The sequence below is a fragment of the Lycorma delicatula genome, chromosome 3 (genome assembly GCF_047948215.1).
Source record: "Lycorma delicatula isolate Av1 chromosome 3, ASM4794821v1, whole genome shotgun sequence".
Lineage (NCBI taxonomy): Eukaryota > Metazoa > Arthropoda > Insecta > Hemiptera > Fulgoridae > Lycorma > Lycorma delicatula.
In genome coordinates, this window is record NC_134457.1 from 92,788,421 (window position 1) to 92,812,824 (window position 24,404).

Consider the following 24,404-nt stretch of genomic DNA (forward strand, 5'->3'; position numbering starts at 1 on the left):
TCTTTTTGTGTAATAAATAATTGACTTATAATAAAAAATATCTATCAATAAACACAAAAATAAGACACTAAAACACAGTTATAAAACCAGAAGCCATTTATGCAGCAGAACACTCTTCCACCTGAATAAACTGACATAAGACTGAATAAGACTGACAGACTCCAGAAAATCAAATGAAGAATTGGAAGAACCTGCATCAATAAAAAGTACCACAATGTTGGGCAGTGGTGGATTATGCCCAACAAAAGTCATGTACAAAGAGTTAGAACCCATCATTGATACCATGTGTAAGAGGAGACTAGGATTCTTTGGACATATTGTGAGGATCTTGCATTCTCATGACTTCTGAAACAGCTAATACAATTCAAACTCAACTTAAAAAACACAAAGACAGGATAGAGATGAATCAGAGAAATAAGAGAGGATTTGAAGGAAATTGGCCTTACATCAGAAGATACCACAGATAAGACAAAATTAAAGAAGAAAATCAAGAACAAAAACATTTACTTTACATTCACAAGAAAAAACTCACAACATTAACATTTTCAACACTAGAAAGGGCACAAAATCAGAATGTATAAAAAAGTACTGGGAGACCGCAAGTCCCATCAAAAAGAGTTGGATATGGACTGACTAAAGTGATCCTACGTAGTCATAAAAGATAATAATAAATAATTGAGGAAGAATTTTATAGAAAAGTTAGCTGGGAGAATACTTTTCATATTTGTATAAATGAAGAAAGACAGAATTAATGGAACCTGTTTCTAGGTTGTTAAACAGTTTACAAGTATGAAGAATGTATGACTTTATGTATAGCTCTGTAAAACACATTTATTTAAAGTATTTTATTAAGATGGCGGCTATGAAGGATGCCATATTGCAGTAGTGCTGAGTTATGCTCTTGTCTGCAGATTATATTATTATTTTTTGATTATGATGGTCATATTAAAATAAATGATGCTGTAAAATGATATAAATGATCCTGTTTAGAAGTATGATAAAAATATAGTTAAAATATTGACTACATAAATTACCTACTGTGTAATCTTGTGGTCTGTATTGTAAATTTGAAGAATAATATGAAAATATTGAACCTGCCAACAGGAAGTTTTAGAGAAAAGTATTTAAACAATGGATTATAAATGAAAATAGATTATCACATGAATATTTGTTTGAAAATGTTTAAAAAAAATATCATTGTTTGTTCAGAATTTTATGAAAATTGTATTATGTTAAAAATTATATGAAATATATAGATTACCATAATAAAATATAGAACTAAAACAAGTAAACAAGTCACAGACGAACCTTTTTCTTTTTTTCCATATCTGCAGTGTTGTATTTATTTAACAAGTGTAATAAATGACAGTTGGAGAACGGATATTCAGTGATATTTTTCCTGAAAAATACTGACAACTTTTCACTCATTTGTACTAGTTTTAATCAATGATTTTTAATTTCAGAGAACAGATGTTTCCAATTAACCTGACTAGTAGATCTAAAACTCTTTTATTATTATTTATTTATCCTCTAAGCAACATCAGGATTACAAACAATTACAGTCATTTTATGATAAATTTTGTAGCACTGAAAAATGTCAAACCTGACCAGGATTTGAATCCAGAACCTTCAGGATGAAAGGCAGGGACACTATTACTCCATCACAGAGGTCAGCATTATTATTATTATTATTATTATTATATAAGAAAAATAGAAGAGGATCAGTATTATTTTTTAATTAGCATTACCTACTGAAATTTCTTAAACAGAAATAAATAATTATTAATACTATTATTAGAGGTGTTCTGAGATGCTATAAGGCCCTAGTTTAAAATACAGTTTTAGTTGGCTTTGAATGATAATGCTACCAATGGTCTTTAATCATTGGAGTTTAATTAACAGTTATAACAGTGATGGAGTTATAAGTCTAACTATAATAGGACTTATACTTCGGTAAGACTTATTTTCTTCCATTTCTTAAACTATGAACTATTAATTATTTTGTTAGAAAGAGTGTTATAATGTGAAGTTTGACTATAAGGATAGCACTGTTAATTATTGAAATCTTAGGTAAAATTAAAATCTATATTTATGAATCATTTGGTTTGTCTGTACAACTGTTTTCTCAGAAACAGATTTCTTTTAAATGGAAGTTAACCTATCAAAAAAGCTTAGTTTGTAAATTATTGGTAAAATTAGATCAAATTATTAAATGTACATGGTATTTTCAAACTATCATGAACCAAAACCTATTGGTTATTATTTAAAGTGGAGAACAAAAAATTCTCAAAACTTTTTTATGAAAACATTGAATTTAAAGAATTACATGGCAAAATAATAGTTTCGTAATGCATTCCATTCATATTTTACAGCTTAATTTAAATTAAAAAAAAAATCAGTTACTACATGACCAAATTAAACTTAGATCTGGATTTGAGACACACAGAACTACATAACAGGTGGTTTAACACCAATTTACAACGTAACCAACTTAACTTCAGATGAAGGAAAAATATAAACTAACAGCTTACAATTGAAGGAGATGAAGTAATCTACCTGTTTTATTCCACTTCATTAAAGTATTTATCATTTCTAACAATATTTCTTCTACCTTTGCTAGAAATATACAGTTTCTTCATATTTGCAAAGTTCTTATTTACAGTCTTAACCATTGCAAAATAATAACAAGATAATGAGGTAGCTGATAAAAATAATAAAAGAAGTAGTAGATAAAATTTAATAACTAAAAATTCCATAAATAAACAATTTCAAATTGAATATTAATATCTGTACTGAACACAAATAGTAACAATAATAATAATTTGTTATATTATTAGTAATAGAAAAAAAAAAAACAATACTTAATTACAATAAATGAACAGTTGTAATAAATGCTTGCAACTCATTTGCTGTGATCTAACCAATGACTATTAAATCATCTGGCAGTTTAGTAATTTTTAATAACATTTTTTTTGCATGCAATGTTAATCTTGTCATGCAGTAAATTATTAAACACAAATGAAAGATTTAAATTTAAAGTTTATATCAATTTTCTATTTCAAAATGTTTTAACTTTACAAACTGGTCTAATGCAAGGTAATATCCATCTATAACACAAAATATTAATTCAATGAATGAAGTTATTCAAATCATGGAATTATGTTTTTTAAAAATATGAATCATTATAGAATAGTAAATGGTTGATTAAAAGAAATTTAAAAAAATGAGATTGTCTTAAACTAATTAAAAAAGTAATTGATTACAAAAAAAACTCGCATACTAAAAGTAAATTTTACTCAAAGAGAACAATAATAGTTTACGCAGATAAGAAATGGCAAAAACAATAATGCAATGAGTGTTTCACATTGAATTTGTCAGGTATTGTATACAATGGATACAATTTTGAATGGTCCAAGTGGGGGGAGTTATGATCACATTAATATTGAAAAATATTAATTAATAAAACTATATTTAATTATATTTTTAGTATAGATAAATTCTATATTTCAAATATTTGAATATATTTAAAATATTTAAAAAGAATTGAAAAAAGTTATATCATTACTAGTTCAAAATTTGTCATTCTTATAAATTTTTTAAGACAAATTTGGATAAAAGATGGACCTTCCTCATTTAAACATCATAAAAACTATCTTTTTTATACATCAGTTGAAACAGATTATAACACCTAATTTCTTAAAAACTTTCAAATGTAATTTTTTAATGTTTCTGTATTGGAGCAAATTTATCAAAGTCTGTTGTAATTTTATTTAAATAATCCTGATTGGTATTTAATTTATAAAAATCAAATACTTTATCAAATGTGGTTTAGCAATGAAATTTAGAATTATCTTTATTTATTTCAAAATTATGCCTGAAACTAAATATTTTTAAAATTCTACATTTTCCCATTAACTTATTTAGATTTAAATGATAGTTTTATCAGGTTTTTTCCTTTATCATAGCAAAATCTTGATATTGTTTCATATGTTCAAAATGTAGGCTAATCAAATTAATGATGTTTTACAGTTTGCAAACTTCAGAAGATGTTTCCCAAAGAAAGATAAAGATTTGAAAAGCATATAAATAAAAATTATTGTTGAAGAAAAATGATAATTATAGAGTTAAAACTCAAGATGCAATTAGGAAAATAAAAATCTTTTTTTGTTTATAAATATCATTTTTATAAAAAAAATATAATAAAAAGTCTCTAGCAATAAAACATTACCTTGATATGAAATAAGTTTACTTTGATGTTTTCTTTAAGCTAATTAAAGCTATAACTGAAACTTTGAGTTGAATAATAAAATTAAATTATGGGAAAGTTCAAGATGAAAAAAAACCAAAATTACTGAACTGTAATTACCTGTATGATGGAGCAGGTGATCCTTGAGCTGCACATACCAGTTCAGTTAATGTACCAACACGTGCATGTACATTTGATACGGAATGTTCAATCCTTGGTGGGACACTGTCATTGGATTCTATAAAACAAAACAAAATTACAGTGCAATAAATAACATACTACATCTTATTCCCTCATTTGAAAATAAAATTAAATATTCAGGCAATTGACTTCGTAATCATTTTGCTACTGTTTAAATAAAGGGTGAGTTAGTTTATTATGCAAACAGAAACAACCATTAGCAAGATCTCATTGATCTCATAGACCAAGAGCTTACACAATAAAAAAAAAATCATTAGCATTTATGAATTTTACTTTGGTTTAATTTTCAAACAAATTTAATATTTCTAAAAGGTAATTTACATAAAAATAATAAGAATAAATAAATGAGTTCTGTATTTTATGCTAATTAAATTTACTTTGTTTTAAAATGGATTGTTATTATTGCATCATATTGCACATTAATATAATGACTATACAGCTCTATCAAGAGGTATTAGAAATTATTTTTTCTTAGATGATTTCACTGCTGAGATCTGAAGGCTTGTGCGTGGGTATTGTATGAAAATTTGAAGTTAAAATCTGAATGTCTATAGAATTTGAGACTAAACCTTTACTGTTTTTTTTCATCTCCTTAATAAAACACAATGCAAGTTTTGGTATACAACTGTGATTAGTAGTTTGAATCTCTGAATATAAGCTAAATTTATTTCCTACTGAGTGAAGATAGTGCATAATGATGCACTATTTCTCAATAAAAACAAATACATTAATTTATATTGTCTGTTCACAGTCTTTCTTATGGCTATAATGCTTACAAAACCCCAGGTATAAAAGACACTTATGAGTATCCTTTTTCTAAAAGTATGTTATCCATTGTATATTCAGTTTCCTGTTTGACAAACAAAGTGAATGTGTTACTTGTGTAGAATATAATCTTATCAGAATTCCAGTAGTTTCATGCTGATATGCATTTGTATATTTGGCTCACTGAAGAAGAGAACATGGAAACATTTAATTCTTCATTTAAGTAAGCTTCTAAATTCTTGGATGACAGTGCTCTTTTTCAGCGTGGACTTGTGTCTCATGTAAAACTGCCTATTATGGCAGCTTTGTTAGGTCATGTTAAGTGCGACAAACAACAAACCAGTTCTTTGTTGTACTTAACATACCACTTTATGGGATAGATGATAATCTAAATACAAATGGAAATATTTTTTAATTGAAAATTTATTTTTAATATATACACTTGTTAGCAGAGTTAGCCAGTGCCATTGTTTGAGGCAGTGAGTAACAATGTAATGTCTGAAATTTGTAGTAGTGTACAAAAGTACAGATTGAGACAAAATGTTCATAATCCTTAACGTTTCTGTAAGGAACTTATTTTTTCTTTCTCTGGCAATGAACAAGCCAGAAAGCTAAACTCCTAAACTCTTTTTTTGATGATTTATTTATGTACTTCATATGTATATATATATATATATATATATATATAAGTTGTACTCATGTGATTGGTTTTGAATGTTGTGTTTTAATACGTTCAGTGGTAAAAATTCTGATTATAAATTTTTATTTCACATTTAACTGTTTTTTCATGCAATAATATTTTTTTTTTTTTTTTTTTTATAATTCACTTATGTGTAGTTTACATATTCATTAAATCTTTGCTGAATCAAGATGTGGTATAATTTTGTTTTACACTCAGTCTAACAAATGATTTACAAATCATATGCACATTAGTGAGTGTTAATATTTAGCCCTTGTTTCAGAACAAATGGTATTAAATTTATTTTTTGTTTTAAAAAATTGATCTTTGTTTCATCTTTAAATGGACAAAATATATTCTACACATATATAAATATTATTGTAAATCTGTTTAAATGTAACTTAAAAATTTTTGGTGATTTAGTTATATACATTTATTTATTACAATTAACATGTGCAAAAAGTAAATATTTTAATCTGAATAGCTCTACTGGAAATACAGCCAACACTCTTATTGCCAGCTTGTTCATCATGCCATCCTTTGATTCTTCTAAAGTTCCCTAGAGGGCTTACGTAAGTACCAAAGTAAAACAATTAAGATAAAAGAAAGAAAAGTCTGATGAAAATAAATAATGCTAAAAATTGCTTAAAAATAAATAAATAAACATGCTAATTCGTAAATACATTCTAGTTTTTGCAGTATGATGTTATTAACCATACTTAAACATGTTTTAAATTATAAAAAAAAAAAAAAAATGGAAGTAAATCAGATCAAAATTAAAAAGTAACACAGTTTTATTTTGTTAGCTTTCTATAAATCAATTGAAATTACTCTTCTTTGAAAATCTAATTTAAAAACTTACTATTTTAATAATTGCAAATTAAAACAGAAATTATATAATAATACGATATAACAGTATTAGTGAAGATGTTCAAGTGATCAGATAGCCTTTACATGCTCATAAATTTGTATAATTGTGTTTATGAAGTTCATTAAATAACAATTTTCTCCTCATTAATGATAATATTATTATAATATAATTAAATGAGCCAACTTTTGTTGTCCCAAAAATAAATTTTAAATACAATACTTAAGAGACTATACTATAACACTGTAAGATGTATAGAACGGAACATTACTTACTAATTAAAACAATTTAACCAAGTGTAACAGAACTAGACTTTCTAATAAAGTTAGAGAGCTTTCGCTTATCTTTATTCCATTAAACCCGATTCAGTCCCATTTATCATCATCCTCTCACTTCCCCTCATCTTTATTTTCCCGTGTTCAATGTTGCTTATCTTGTTTATGTATCTTAAAATTACTTCATTTCATAATAAATAATTTCTCCAGTTCTTTTATATAGAAATGAATTTAAAAAAAGTATTTAAATCCATTACAGAGTATATGTAAGTGTACGAGTATATGTCCATTTTATTTTATGTTTACTATGATTTGATTGATTTTACACTTTTTTATTTCTTCATTTTTAACTGGATATTTAATTTCAAATTATTTGCTAAATCCTCATCTTAAATAGGAAACAGAATTCCTGGACTGCTACAAAAATGGATGGACAGAATCCTTTTATAGGCACAACGGAAGAAGATTGTTAAATTATTGTTGGGCACCTCTATATAGAAGCAACTATCCAGTTGGCTATAAAATGGTGCCAGGCATGATAATCCAGAAAAGCTACGGCATTAGCGGACCAAACTTCCATTGCATTCAATCAAGGAAGAAGGAGAAAAATGGATAAGGAAAGGGGATTAGCAATGCATAGAGGGATCCCTATAATTGGGGTGGGTGAGGATAGTTTACTGTCTTGATCAGAATCTAAAAAAACTGACAGACATCAGTTGTTGTAAGTTCCTTTACCTATGGCAATCGGAATGGTTGCAGAATGCAACTACAATAGAATTACAGGAAATAATGGAAAAAGATAAAAAAGTGCAGGACAAAGAAGATGATATTAAATGAAGAGGAGTCACTAAAAACTCAAGACAATGCAGAGAAAAGGTGGGATAATTTTGATACTGACCTTTATAAGAACAGCAATCATAAGCTGAGAAGTTAAATGCAATATCATTTTTATTTTTAAATCAATTTTCATATTTAAGGGACTATTGTCTTACAGTGCACCATACAATTTTTCCATATTAGAATATGAGAAGAATCAGAAGTAAGATTGGTAATATTATTAATTAAAATAATTATAAAATCAGAAAAAAAATTAAATCAGAATGAAAAAACACAGAACAACTTAAAAAAGACAAATTTAAATCCAAATAAAACAACTATAGAAATGTACTTGAAGATTTTATAGTATTTTTATTCAGTTAAGGAGTAGTATCAATGAAGGAGTTTAATAAAAATAATAAAAAAATCTTTTATAAGCACATTTTCACAAATTTACAGGGTACATTATTTTATTTATTTGTTTTTTAAAAAGATTATTTCGTCATTAATCAAAATTTTTTATTCTTTTTTCATTAAAATAATAATTTTTACCTGTTACAATTATTTTTGCAGAAGGGCTCTGACGTCGTTCTCCAGTTAATTTGTTCACAGTCTGACAATAAAAACGAGAGTATGAGTCTACAACAGAAATATCTCGGATATGAAGAGTACCAGTTGATGTTAAAGTATATCTACCACCAGGATGAACAGCAGATCTTCCCAAAAGTGGTTCATCATGTAACCATGTAAGGGAATGATGGGATGAACCCGTTACGCTGCACCGAAGGACAGCTACATTACCTTGAAGAACAATAGCATCTTCTACTCGAAGTGGATATGAACTTTGCATATCTGAAACATGAAAATATTATAGAAAAAATTATAATCCAATATCAGTATTATAACCTATTATAGTAGATTAGTGTAATAAACTGGTTTGGTAATCCAAAAACTTACACTTGGTAAATTCACAGATGTTTCACAGGCTGAGTTTGCTTCCGTGATACCTCATCTTCTTGGAAATGGTATATTCTCAGGATTTTGGGGAAAAATTAGTCACAATTCTAAAAAAAATTTCTATTTACAAGTTCTACAACAACCTTAACCTAACAATTTGGGTAATGGGAGAAATTTGATAGGGAGAAACTCCATTGACTAATGATAAAGTCTAGTTTTGATTATGGTGACAACATTAGTCTTATACTGGTTGACAAATACATCTGGCGTTTAGTTATTTAAATAGTTTTGTATTATCAATATAAATAAGAAACAACATCCAAATGAATGTAATTTTGGGTAAGTTTTGACAAGTTAAAATATCTAAAAAACTTGTTAGTAAAAAAAAGTGTAAAACTGTCGGGTACGTGCAATGTACTCAAACCAAATATTATGCCATATCAGTGTACAGGTGAAGTAAGGTTTTACATTTTAATATAAAATCTCTGACCAAGTTGGATAATGTATAAAGGGGTAATACGACGCACAAGCTATGCATTACGATTTATCAAGAGTACTGATCCCATCTAATAAAGTATTCATATCCACTATCAAACTTTTTTCAATGAACCAGTTTGTCAGGTTACAATGAATTGGAGATGGAGTCTTATACACTACCCAAGTCGATCCGTAGAACTGACTAACTTGTCAGACAGGAGAGATTGGTGACAAGTCTACTACGTACCACAATATTATTGATACTTTTTAATCTTGTTAATGAACGTTCCCCATGATTCAGTCTAAATTAAAAAAATATTGAGTTGTATTAATGACTTCACTGGTAAACAAGCATTGTTTTTAATTGTAGGTTGTTCATTACATCTGAGCCTGATTGTGTGAGTTCGCAGACGATCACAAAGTGATAGACCTAGTATTCACAGTAGGAATCGCATTTGGAACACTTCTAATATGTTTAGGTCTTCTTTCAGTAGTGCCCATGTTTCTGATCCATACATCAAGACTGGTAATATGAGCGCTTGTAACAGCCGGATCTTTGTGTTCAAGGTGAAATTTTGTTCCCTCCATAGGCACCAGTCTAATGACTAGAAGGCAGCAGTTAGTTGCCTGGCCAATCCTGCCGCGGAATTTCCGCAGCTGATGAAATTTTCATTAATGACCCAAGGTAACTGAAATTGTCAACCTGCTCAATTTGTATTCCGGCTAAGTAAACCGCAGACGGTAAGCTATCAGAACCTTGGTTTTTTCAGAATCAATCAATTGTGAATCAATTAGTTTAATATACGAGTACTAAATACGAATAAATTTCTGCACCATTTAAGTATACTTTGAACGATGAGAATAAAATTTTATGACAATAAAATTTAATAAGCCAAAAAAATTATTTTTCTCCATAAATCAGTACTGTAGAAAAAGGGCTGTCTCAAGAAGGAGATGGAGATCTAAAAGTACAAAAAAAAAGTTTAATTATGTTCTAAAGCTACCAGTCCAATTTATTTCCTATGTCTAGCCGGAAATTTTTTAAGCGGTTGAAATAAATTTAGGTTGAAACAAACAAATCAATCACAATTTAATGAAAACAAATTTTCGTCATTAAATTACTAGAATTCAAGGATAGTTCAGTTATACGAGACTGGGTTTTCACCAAAACCCACCGGGTTGGTCTAGTGGTTAACGCGTCTTCCCAAATCAGCTGATTTGGAAGTCGAGAGTTACAGCGTTCAAGTCCTAGTAAAGCCAGATATTTTTACATGGATTTGAATACTAGATCGTGGATACCGGTGTTCTTTGGTGGTTGGGATTCAATTATCCACACATCTCAGGAATGGTCGAACTGAGAATGTACAAGACTAAACACTTCATTTACACTCATACATATCATCCTCATTCATCCTCTGAAGAATTATCTAAACGGTAGTTACCGGAGGTTAAACAGGAAAAAGAAAGGGTTTTCACCAAAGAACTGTGGGTTAAAATCCGACTCAGGCTAGTTGAAATCTTTAATCCGATTGATTTCATCCTGACAGATCTAGATTTGATGTGTAACTTATATTCGTTGATAGAAGTTATAATGCTCAGTAATGATGCTAACAGTATTATTCTTTTATGTATTAAAAATGTCGTTAACGATTTTTAATTTGAAATAAAATAGTTATGTCTTTCAAGCCGTAATATTACTATACGACGTAGATGCTTTTGTTTGGAGGATAACATTAATTTTTACAAGGGAGAAATGAAGTCCATCCACCTCAAAAAATTGCTTTAAGTTTAATTAAGTAAAAAAAAAGGTTTACGTAAAGTATATATATATATATATATATATATATATATATATATACATATTGACTATTCCAGAGAATCTTAGTTTACGCTCGTTAACAGTTTCTTCACGTCTTGTTTCTCTCTACCTACTTTTTCTAATTTTTATAAAGACGCAAGTTTTTCGCCTCTACCTTTACGAGCGGCTTTTTATTCGGGGAATACTTTTGAAAGCCTTCTCAGGTTTTAAATAAAAAATTAATTAAAAAATATCATTTATTCACTTATTTATTTATTTTTTAACATAATTAAATGTCTACAATCTGATCCCTCAGGACAATGAATAGATGTGTGTTGACTGAATCAACTATATATAATCAACCCTAGGTACCGTTTCGTGTTCGTGTCAGGTATGAGAATATTGTTCAATTGAACCGGAAGGCGATTACTCCTCCTTATGATAAATATTACGTGGTTCGAGTTTGCAGTATTGACTTTCATCTTCCACCTACGCAACCATTCATTGATAAGGTCGAGTGTAGATTGCAGTTTAGACGAGGAAAGGTCAGGTGCACTATCTACCGCCAAAATTGCTGTAACGTCTGCGAAGGAAGCAACTGTGACATTTTTTGTACTGGGTCTGCAATGTATATGAAATATAGAATCGGATCTAAAACAGAACCCTACGGAACCCCTGATAGACTGTCTATACAGACAGACAATTCTTGGTTATATTTGAATTGAGAAAACCTCCCATTTAAGTAGCTACGTAATTCAAGATAGACCGGTTGAGGTAAGCTTGAATTCAGTTTGAAAAGGAAACCGGGAAGCCAAACTTTATCAAATGCCTGTTGAACGTCTAGGGAGGCTGCTGAACAATATTCCTTTATTTCTAGGCGCCCACTGATCACACTAATTATTCTGTAGGCCTGCTCGATGGACGAATGGCCGCCTCTGAAGTTAAACTGGTGTTCAGAGATAACGTTACCCTTCTCTAAGACTGATCATAATTTTTGAAGGAAGAGTCTTTCGAAGATTTTTGAAAGGAGAATAAGCAAGAGCTTATAGGCCTGTACGAAGACACGTCATTTGCGGATTTGCGGACAGGTTATTTGCTGTCAATGGATGATAATGAAATACATTTTTTTGTAGCACGTGAAAAAAATACCATGCCTGACTGGGATTAGAACCCAGAACCTCCGGATGAAAGGAACATGCAATCACCATCACGGATAACATTTTATTTAAAAAACATTTTCTTTACTAAAATAAATTTTTTCGTACCACAAAAACCACTTTATAAGAAATCTCTATCAAGAACTGAAATATTTTTTCCTATTCTTTAAATGTTGAATTTTTTAAGTATTAACAATTTAGGGTTTATTGAATTTATCTATTTTTTATTCTATCGAATACTAATATATAATACAGAAAATACAGCTATTGCAAGGAATTGATAACCATCTATTCCAGTTAGTTATTATAGAAGAGTACGAATAAAATAACAATTAATTATAAATACAAAATACAAATGCAGTAATTAGCTTATTAGTATAATACTAGTGTACTTTGTTATTGTAAGTTAAATCGGGTGGTTTCTTGTGGCATGTGTATTTGCTTATCGATCTTCATAACAGTTTTTTTTACAGTTATTTACTATAAACTGTTCGTTCTCATAAGCTTAAATAATGACCACAGTTTCAGCTACTATTGGCTAGTTACAACTATTCAGCTAATACTACAGGTTTTACTATTACAACTAATTAACTATCATTTTTAAATATTTAATCTTATTTATTATTTACATAAACTTTTTACAATCACTATTTTACTATATTTTGTTAATTTATCTAATTTTGTTCTTTGAATTCTTAAAAAAAAAATAAGTATTTAAAGTCTCCATTAAATTAACGAAATTTTAAAATAGTCTAAAGAAGAACACTGTAATAATTTGACAATCGTAATCTGCTTATAGTACAGAATAATTAAAAAAAGATAGAATGCAGAAAGTTAATTTAAAATAAATGGTTTAGAAATTTTCAGGTCTGTTGCGAATTACGGCCGTGGTAGAAGCCATGTGCAGGACGACGCTGTAAATTCACTCTACTTTGTCCCTCTACATTTCCCTCTTCTAATTTCAGATCCCCTACTCATCGGTCCATGTACTGAATTGTGAACATGCTATTCATTACACGACTAGTAGAACATATGTAGACCGGCACCAACCGGCGGGGCATTTAGTTAAAACAATCAATATTCTGTCACTGCTCGTTAGGTTTTGCTACGTATTTACCTCATTATCGTTAACTAACTTAGCCTATATTCACGTTACCTAAACCAACACACCTGAATCAACGACTGAAATTGAGGACGATATCTAGATAATTATTAGCGTCGCATTATGTAAACAAATGCACGGTGATGTGTAAAGGGTCAGTTTATAATTAAAAACAATAATCTTCCCTCGTACGTACGAAATTTTAGAATTTTTTGTACTTATTTTAATAAATGGTATATAAATAATTTATTAAACGTAGGCTTTATTGTAGAATTCTTAACTTAATCTTTTAATGATACCGTGAAAAAATAAATTACAATAATAAACCAAATTACTCGTACAGTAAAAATACTTTCTGTTTTAACTTAACGTCATGAATCTCTGTTTATCTGGCGAAGGTTAGCACAAATTTCATGGTATAGGATGTCGAAAAACAAACGAAAATAAAAGTAAAAGGAAAAGTAGGATAAAGTTTGGAACTGTTTTAATGTAATGTAGGGTTTGTTTCTTTTATTCTTTGCAGTTATGATCATAACTGTAATTGCTGATATAAAATATTCTTTCTGGGATAAAGATTTATGTCAATATTTAAATGTTTAAGTTTTAGATATTAGTAGTTAAAAATTTCCAGGAAAAATAAAAACAGAAAGTTTTTCTTTTAGTAAAACAAGCTTTTATTAAAATGACAATGAAAAGCTCCAGCTCTGTTTGTTATTCTCGGCAACAAAAAATAACAATGAGCAATTATACTTAATATAATTAATGTAACACTAAACATAAATTTTAATTAATTCAAATTAGGTCAAATGCACAAATATTTGCCTTTCCGACCGACAATTATTTCATCCGAATCGCTCTGTTTGTCGATATTTTATTAAATCTTTCGACAGATCGATATTTTTGTATTTACATTCTGCAAAGTTGATTAAAAGCAATATAATCCGAACATCGAAAAATAAACTCTGAATTTAGAATAACGTAACGCAATAAGTGAAAACATTGACATTTAGTATATTTTTATTTGTGTTTTATTTATTAATTGTACAAAAGTTTTATAGTAATAATCTATATATTTTATCGATTTTATTAATAAAGAAAATAGTATCAATTTGTAAAATTAGTCCAATTTTTTTTTTACGAAGATCATACCTGTAATTTAAAATATAAAATTTCCCTTTGGAGAACATATATATATCTCGTATATATTTTTAAGTATGTCAGCAAAATTTCAACATTCTGGTAGGGTAAAGAGTTCACGAGTTTCAGCAGTTTTAAATGAAGTCGTCTGTTCCCAAGACACCGTTCTCCATTCTGAATATAGTAATTTATTTATTAAATTTTTTTTTTACATTTAATATATTTTTTTTCTGATTCATTTCGGGTTTAAACGAGAGAATAAATTAATAAATAAATGATTTATTTATCTCTTTGTATTATTATAAGCCTGCTCCTAATTATTATATATTTTGTAACAAATTTACTATTTTCCAGTCCATCTTTTAAAATTTCTTTAAAATTTTTTTATATGTAAGTACTTTTAAAATTAAAGAAACAATTAGAAGTTAAATTAATATACTTTTTGTATTTATGCTAGTGAAATAACTGCTGAGTCAAAAATAAACACTATAATATTTATTTTATGTGTTTTCACATAAAATTAGAATAAGCAGTGGTTTTTTAACAGATTAACAGAGATTTATTCTTATGGAATAAAATAAATAAATTTTACATGGTTACTTAAATTAACAGTTGACAGTATTATAAGTATTTCGTTCGATAGTAGACCAATTCTAATTAGAAGATGGAATTTTTATTTCAGAGAAGTAATGCTGTTAATTTATTTTCAGTGTATGTATTAGACAGTAAATCTATCTTATATCTTTACGATTGAAATTAATTAAAATATCAGATCGAGTATTACCTTAAATTGACCACATTTCTCGTTTATTCTGTACAGTGACTGTATTTACATGCATTTAGAATCGGTAATTTATAACTATTACACATTGATTGCTCTATTTAAATGCTAACATAGTCAGCATGTAAATAGAGAAAAAGCACGAAAAAGGAAGACATTTGGAATTAATGAGTAAAACTTTATTTGTAACCGTAAAGATTTTCCTTCCGCATTCACACACACACACACACACACACACACACACACACACACACACACACACACACACACACACACACACACACACACACACACACACACACACACACACACACACACACACACACACACACACACATACACACACACACACACACACACACACACACACACACACACACACACACACACACACACACACACACACACTACTTTGTTTGGTAAATATACTTGTATACATACACAATGTTCGGACTAGGAAAAAACATTATTTAGGGAGGTGATTCTACAATTAAAAATAATAAAATAGATCATATAAACATAGATAAACAAATGCTTTCAAGTTAGTTGTCGAAAGACTTCACCCTGATTTTTACTCTGATTTTTTTCAGTTTAGTATAACTGAAACGTAAAGTTATACAAAAAGTTTTGGATATTAGTTATGGCAAAAAATTATCATATTTTTGTTTTGTTTGACCTGAAAATTATAAAACAGTGATTTCCCACAACTGTATCTAAATAGTAACATAACAATGTAAATAAATAATTTTTCTAGGAAAGTCAAATAAAACAAAAAAAAAAATCAAGTCAAAAAACACTATTTTGTAGGTTTGTCGTAAAAAAACTTTGTTAAACCGCATAAAACTTAGCAAATTTTATATCAAATATAATTATTGGAAAATTTTGTAAAATCAATAAAAAAGAAAAAATTAATTTGAGAAATCGACTTCAATTAAAAGCAAAACGTGGCAGAAATATTTACGATTCTAAATAAGAATCAAACAAAAATTTATCATTATTCTAAATAATTTTATTTATTGTTTTGGAAGAAATTCAGTAAACGAAATAAGTTATTTTCTTAAAAATGGCAATTGTGTTCTTCACTGTGTCTGCATGAAAACTATTAACGTTACAAACTGTTTTCTAAAATAAATTCTTTGAACTTTTTTCCTGCTAAATATGTTAAAATTAAAAATACAATTTATGAGGTATTTCTCTTAAATTTATCTTAAGTACTTAATGTTGTTGACCTCCATGGACTAGTGGAAGCGTTTAATTCAAAAGGTTCTGGGTTCGAATTCCGATCAGATATGGCATTTTTCACAAGGTATAACATTTAATTTCATGCTGCTACACACAAGCTTTGAGCTTGTCTGGTGAATCAGCCATAAAAAAAGAACATGTGTACAAGAAAGTATTACTTACAAAGAAGACGTATATGCTTCTTTACTGGTAGTAAGAATCTAGAAAATAATATAATAGACTGATACTTTATTTTCTTAAAACACACACACACACACACACACCCATACACACACACATATTATATTAAAAAACATTTTTTCTTATTAAAAAAAAAATAAAACTTCGAAAACGAAATGAAAAACTGTAAAGCGATCGAGAAATAGAATATAACCACCTACATCTAGTGTTTTATTAACATCGAAAATTGTGTTAACAAAGTTTATAAAATTTTGTTAAGTTTTATTTCAGTATAAATCTATAGAATGTACAAGTATTATTTTGAATAATACAACAAACTAGGTTCAAATCCGATCAAATTACTAGAAGGAAGTTTTCAAGTATAAACTAATGTCCTAGCCGCAACATTCTAGACTATCTAATGGTTTGTCAAAATTAAACGCTAATCCATGTAATTACTCGTACTTAGTAAAAGTAAAATAATATAATTATCCTTTCTATGATTAATATATTTTGTATTAATTAAATAATTTGTCTTATCGAGAAAAATATGCATTTATTTATTATTTTTTTTTTTTAGGTAGCTTAAAATAATTTAAAAAATATTAAGATGTTAAGTAGTGAATAAAACCATTTTTAAAAAATCTATCTAAAAACAGTAAAAAAATTATCAAAAAAAAAGAAAGAAAATGCTTACAACAGTACTTTGCTGGCTATAAGTTCGCAGTAAATTATATAAAGAAAGTTAATCGATATTCGGTTGGAATTGCATCATTTTGTGGTCTAAAACGATGAAACCGGCAATTTTGGCTTTGACCCAACGACCTTATAGTAATAGCTTCTCATAAACTGTTCAATGATAAAAAATACTTTGGTGTATTTTTTTAGAATCTTTTCAACTTAAATAGTTTCTCTTCTTTATTTAAAAAATTTTTAAGTAAAATATTCCAAAATAATATGTAAATTACAATACCTTTATATATATTACTTTTAATAATAATAAATTAAAAGTAATTGTAGTCTTTATTATGTTGATTGATTCTCTACTCAATATTAATGAAAACTAAATCATAAATTACATTCTTTTTACCGAATTTTTGAAGAAAAGTACAGTATTACTTTCGGTCGCACGGAGTGACTGGGGGTGAAATTGAATTTTCTTTCCTTTTGAGGTATTTGGAGTAGAAAAATACCATTCACTTAAGATGTAATCTGCTCACACACGCGCGCGCACAAACACAAAGAGAGAGAGAGAGTTATTGTTAGAGAGAGAGAGAGAGAGAGAGAGAGAGAGAGAGAGAGAGAGAGAGAGAGAGAGAGAGAGAGAGAGAGAGAGAGAGAGAGAGAGAGAGAGAGAGAGAGAGAGAGAGAGAGAGAGAGAGAGAGAGAGAATGAGAGAGAGAATGAGAGAGAGAGAGAATGAGAGAGAGAGAATGAGAGAGAGAGAGAGAGAGAGAGAGAGAGAGAGAGAGAGAGAGAGAGAGAGAGAGAGAGAGAGAGAGAGAGAGAGAGAGAGAATGAGAGAGAGAGAGAATGAGAGAGAGAGAGAGAGAGACCTATTATACATATATATGAACCTATGTATAAAATTTGCAGCTCGAAAATTTCCAAAACTACACGATCAATTTCAGTGAAATTTATATATTCTGCAGTAGTGCATCTGAAGTTGTTCATGTGGAAATTTGATATAGATTGGTTAAGTCGTTCAGTTACGCTCAATTTAAAGTCGGCAACAGATAACATAACCTCAATTTGTGGTATGTTGAATTTGTATGGATGTATTTTTCATAAGGGATTATGCAGTGAGTCACAGTCATGAGCAAGTTTAAACTTGACATGTGATTCAAACTTTGTGTAGGGTCTACTCTATATTTTTAATATTTCATCAAATTACGATTATAATAATTTTAGTTTTCTTATAAACCGAAAATATACTTTAATATTAAATAAAAAAGAAGTTTTACCTTTTCATTTAATTTATATTTTGTACATTTCTTGCGCAAAAAATTATACAAAATGTATTATACAAAATAAAATAACGAAAAGTCGGATTTTCAGAATATTTGTCAGTTGCAAAATTTTACCATATACAGATATTTTATTACTTAAAATAATCAAATTTTTAAAATAATAATCAACTCTTAAATAACAGTATAAAAATTAATAGCAACTAAAAAAATTTATATATATATATATTTTAATAACACTCAATCTTTAAAATAAAAATAGATTTAAATTAAGAAAAAAATTAAATATTTGTAACTTAAATTACTATTTACTAAGATCAAATAACTTAATAATTTTACAAAGATTTCATACAATGAAGAAGCTTACATGTAATTAAATGAAGAAGAACAAAAGAGATTTGCTTAAGTAGAATTCAAAAGATATTACTCTTGTACGATAAACACATCTATTTTTCTTAAATTTCAAAACTAAATTTCTTAAATCCAACAACTTTTAGAAGAATTTTGTATGAAGATTGTTTTTAATGATAAATATTATGTATTTAGCATTTGCAAGTAATTATAAAAAAAGGATTATTAAAAGAATAATTTTGTTGTTTTCCTCGTTGGAGAGGATAAACGGTACATATTTTCATTGGTTTCAGAGTTATAGCCAAATAAAATTTTAATTAATGAAATACTCGTATTTGGATCTTACAAGGAAGGCACATCGGTTCGAATCAGACTTCATCTCCTTTCTTTTTTTTAACTTTTTTTAATTTAAATATATTGATCTATTAATAAATATTAACCTCTGATTGTAAAAAAAAAAAAAAAATTACGATGAATAATAATTCAATAATAAAAAAAAAAAAATGAAAAAATATCAGAAGTAATTAATGAAATAAAATTTTATGTACATTTTATTTAAAAAAAATGTGTATATGTAATTTAATAGGCGTACAAGGTAGTCATGTGATGTACACATCAGATTTTTTCTTTATTTTTCAATTATTTCTTTTTAAATAAAGCTTAATTTTTTGTGACGTTATTAAATATATAATGGTTGTATCTAACAGAAGGAGTGACTGGTATCGTTACTTAGAAAAAAGAAGAAATTATAAAAAAAAAGAAAACCGATTAAAAACCTAAATTGAATAAAACGAGTAAGAAGTAGACGATTGAATCTTGTTGAAACACATATTTTAAATTGGAAAATTTTCAAAGAAATCAAAACAAGATTGTTTTATCAGTATACCATCTCAACTATGAATTTGATATCAGAAACCGTACCTGCTTTCAAAACAAGTATTAAAGAAAATAAAAGTAAAGTGGTAAACATCTCTATTAGGCGTGAAGCTAATAGAATGAAAGAGCAACTTTTAGAAATACAAGAGATAATTAAAGTTGTTCGGATAAAAATGACTTATGAGGACGATGAAAAATCTAGGTGTATCCAAGATGAACAGCTGACTCAAAGATAGGTTCATAAAATATTATACAAATGTAGGAGACATAATGAAAGACCGAAAAAACGGTAAATGGATAAGTAAGAACAGGTGGAGTAATTTGGATAACACAAAGGTACAATTTAATAATGATTAAACGTCTAACAGAGATGAATAGAAGAATATATTTTGCATTTCATTGCTAAGTGTCTTATTTTAGTAGCATTAAAAAAGAAGTACTTACCAAAAAGCATATTAAGTGAATATGACGTGAAAAGAATGCTTGAATGACACGAGCTGGTGTACATTAAGTAATTATTTCAAGCAAGCCTGGTATCATATAAGTGCTTTGTTATAGGGAAATATGACAAAATCTTAATAATTGTTTCTAATGATTAAAGCTGTATTGTTTAATTAACTACATTAATTGTTTAAGTCTTCATTTTAGGAAGATTTCATAGGAAAGCTATGTATTGTAATGGGTACCATGATTCGACTTTATATATATATATATATATATATACATTTCACTTTCTTGTGGACACGATAAATGCCGTACTTTTGCGCCAATCACTTTCAAATTGATATATAAAATATAAAGACCAAAAATTTCAGTCGAATTCGTTAAGGTGCATAATCGGACATGGGGGTGGAAATGGGATTTTTTTTCGAAAAAAAATCGCTATAACTTTATAAGTAAAATATCGAATTCGTTTAAAGTTCCTATAATTTTTTTGGGGAAGGGCCTAAAACTTATCCAAGTAAAGTTTTTTGATATCACCAACCATTGGCTCAGCAGGTGGAAAAAATGGGGTTATGAAGACAATAAAGTCATATCTCTCTTAATAGGCACAGTATCGAATCGGTTTAAAGTGGTCGTTAGTCCTGTGAACATTACCTAAAACTTTTGTCTGAAACAATTTTTGATATGACCAACCCTTACGGCAAGGGATGACTAAAATATGTCTGGAATTGTAAGAAGATTGGGGTTGTATGCTAAACATGTGAAACTTTTTTTCACATGCAACCATTGTCGTATTGAGTAAATTTGAAGTTTTTCTTAACTTTAAGGTGGAAATCTTTTTTATTTCCTACTTAGCGTTGGTGAAATCTACCTCCGCCTTCCGGCGTGCCGAAAGGGGTTTTTTGTTTGTAGCTTTTCTTTCTGCACTTTTTTATCTTATTTTTTGGTTTAGCATTTCCTTCAACGGTCCTTTTACAAGAAGTACTTCAAGCGATTATGTGTCTGCACGTTATTTTAAATCTATAAATAAAGTGGTATTTAGTTATTATTTCTTTATTATGTCTACTTAAATACGTGTTTATTGTAATTTTTTATATTGTATAAAAAAATTAATTAATAAAAAATAATGCGGAAAAGTAAAAGGGCTCGTTGTTTTCATCTTTTCTATTTTTTTTTTGAAGTAAAAGAAAAATTTCAATGATAAAAAAGGGCTATACAAGTAACTTTAAAAACTTCTGAAATTTAACTTCATTTAGATACTGATAATTTAATGATGTGGTTGTTTACAGATAAGAAATCAGAATTATAAACAAATTATAAGTATAGACTATAGAATAAAAAATTTTAAAAGAGTAAATAATTTTTTATAGTAAGTATTTATATACGGAAAATTTCGAAAAATAAAATCAAGAAAAAATTGATGAAGCTTTAGCGAAAAAATAGACTGTTATTAAAAATCAAAAAGTCCTTTTTTCAATAAATAATAAAATCTGTTTCATGTGTGGTAGGTTACAGTTTCTTATAATTGAACTTAAAGAAATAAAATATAAGCAGAGGTAATTATGATTTTCCTGTTTTGAAATCATGCCGTTAAAATTTTTTGAATGTAATAAATGAGTTAAACATAGTTAAATTTTATGATACAATTTCAAATAAAATAGATTTATTAATTTCCTTCTTTAAAATTGCAAGAAATAAATAAATATTCCACAGAACTTAACCTTTCTTTTAATTTCTCGGCGAATATAGCTTAATTGCTTTATTAAATGGGAAAGTATGGTTCTATCACTCCTTCTGTTTAGCCTCCGGAACCACCGTAAAGTATTACTTCAGAGGATGAATGAGAATGATATGTACGAATGTAAATGAAGTATAGTCTTGTGCAGTCTCAGGTCGACCATTCCTGAGATGTGTGGTTAATTGAAACTCAACCACCAATGAACACTGGTAACCACTATCTAGTATTCAAATCCATATAAAAGTAAGTGCTTTTACTAGGATTTAAACCTTAGAACTCTCGACTTCGAAACCAGCTTTTTTTGCGATGACGAGTTCAACCAGTACACCAAACCGGTGGGTTATTTTGAGAGCGACTTGCTGTCAAGTAACGTTGCGTTCAACAATTAAGATGACAACATTGATATATTGATATATATATATATATAGATTATAACGTAGTAATATTCATAGGTCTGTTTAAATCATAAAACCTATTAAATTGTCATTTTCCCCTCTTCATGTAACAATATTCAATTTACCAAAACATTCTACCATTGATATTATAAAAAAAGAAAAAAAATCATTGAGATTTTTTTCTTTATTCGAATAGGAATGTAAGCTAAAAGAGCTAAAGATAAATGAACTTTTGAAATATGTGTGACAAGTTATGTTTAAATCATTAATACTTCGTTTTCCAGTGGATCGTAGTCGTAAAAAAATTTCCATTTGTGTTAGAGCGAATGCTGGAACAACGACTCTTCGACAATTCATTACAATTTAGTTGATACTGTAATAAAATCAAGTTAACACATTGAACATTTTCAAACATATTGCAATTTTCTCAACAATTTTTAAAACTTTCATTGCAGAATTAAAAAAATTCTTAATTTTATTTATTTTTTAAATTTGGTTCTTTTAAAAACATTTTATTTATAATATAAATTAAAATCTCATTATTAGTAAATTAAAAATAAACTATAACTTTATAGTAGAGGGATTAGAAAGTTTAATGCATAGATTATAGGTTTAAATGAAGCTCAAACTATTTAAATTTACAACACGAATTTCCAGCTCATAAATTTATGTTTCGTATTCGTTCCCAATGAATAGGGTAAGTTAAAGTCCGTCGGGCGAGATGTTACCAAATAACCTCCTTAAGTAGACTACCGTTGTCGGGTGTTATAAGGTGGCAGGTAGTTACCTGCTTCACCATTGAATATCTTCCAGTCTTAGCTTTAGGGTGCAAATTTAACTTTATTCATTAAAATCATGTTGGGATTACGAGGGGCAAATTACATTGTCGTATTATTATTAAATTAAGTTTTCGAAATACGTTGACTACATAAAGTAACACCAAAATCTCTTAAACAGGGTAGTCATATTATAGCCTACATTTATAAATCCGATTAAGGATGCGGAAATAAAATTGGAGAGGGATAGATTATACAGTAATTTGAAATTTACATGAAATTAGAAGCGACACATTGGAACTGATTTACATTTTGCAAGCGTTGTTCAAGCTTGAATATGAATATTCCATAAAATTATTATTAATTACATTCAAACAGGTATAATTAATAACAATTACTACAGAAATAATTGTTATTAGTTATTCAGTTACCATTTTACTGAAAATCATGTAAGCGAAATGTATTTATTTTATAATATCTTATTAATTTTATTTAGTATTATGAACCAGATCAAATTTCTAACTTAATTATAAATGTTCTAAATTATCTAAAGAAATTAATAATAATCTATGAAATATGCGAAATTCCCAATGGATTACTGTAATTGTTTTTAACTGCGTGTAAAGTAACCCTTTCTCAATTATAATAAGTTCCGAATATTTTCTGCATTAAATTAAAATTTATATTTTACAAAGAATATTTTCATATAATAATTCAATCGACTTTTCATTTAAAAAATGTATCAAAAATATTTAAGCTTTTATCATCTCTAACTTAACTTAAAAATCATTCTTTTTTAATTTATTACTATACTATACATGTTTGTTTATGGAATAATAAAAAAAAAAAAAATTAAAGAAACTAAATACAACCTAAATGATAAACTATGTTATAATTTTATAATGATAATCATTATACTCTTCCTCCTTTTCATTGTGGGAGGAAGAAGAGCAAATTAAATAAAATTAAATGGTTTTTTTTTTAAGGAGTGGACGGACAGGATATTCAACAGGTGATTTCAAAATTAGAAGAGACTTCTCATTAACTACCAATTAATGAAAATAGAAAAAATAAACCAATAAATATCTGCACAAAAAAAGGAAGAATCGAATTATTAAAACAATATTGATACTTAGATACCATTTTAACAGAAGATTGCACAAGTGAAAACGAAATAAAAAAAAGAATAATAATTGC

The 24,404-nt window shown here is 28.0% G+C and overlaps 1 protein-coding gene across 1 annotated transcript in view; it reads right to left on the reverse strand.

Annotated features, from left to right (window-relative positions):
• LOC142321169 (cell adhesion molecule Dscam2-like) overlaps window positions 1-24,404 on the reverse strand; it is a 154,643-nt gene that overhangs the window by 100,665 nt on the left and 29,574 nt on the right. Inside the window, exons 3-4 of the mRNA XM_075359163.1 lie at window positions 8,403-8,702; window positions 4,367-4,484 (exon numbers count right to left, since the gene is read on the reverse strand). Of these exons, the coding sequence (XP_075215278.1) occupies window positions 4,367-4,484; window positions 8,403-8,702 (418 nt within the window). The remainder of the gene's footprint in view (window positions 1-4,366; window positions 4,485-8,402; window positions 8,703-24,404) is intronic.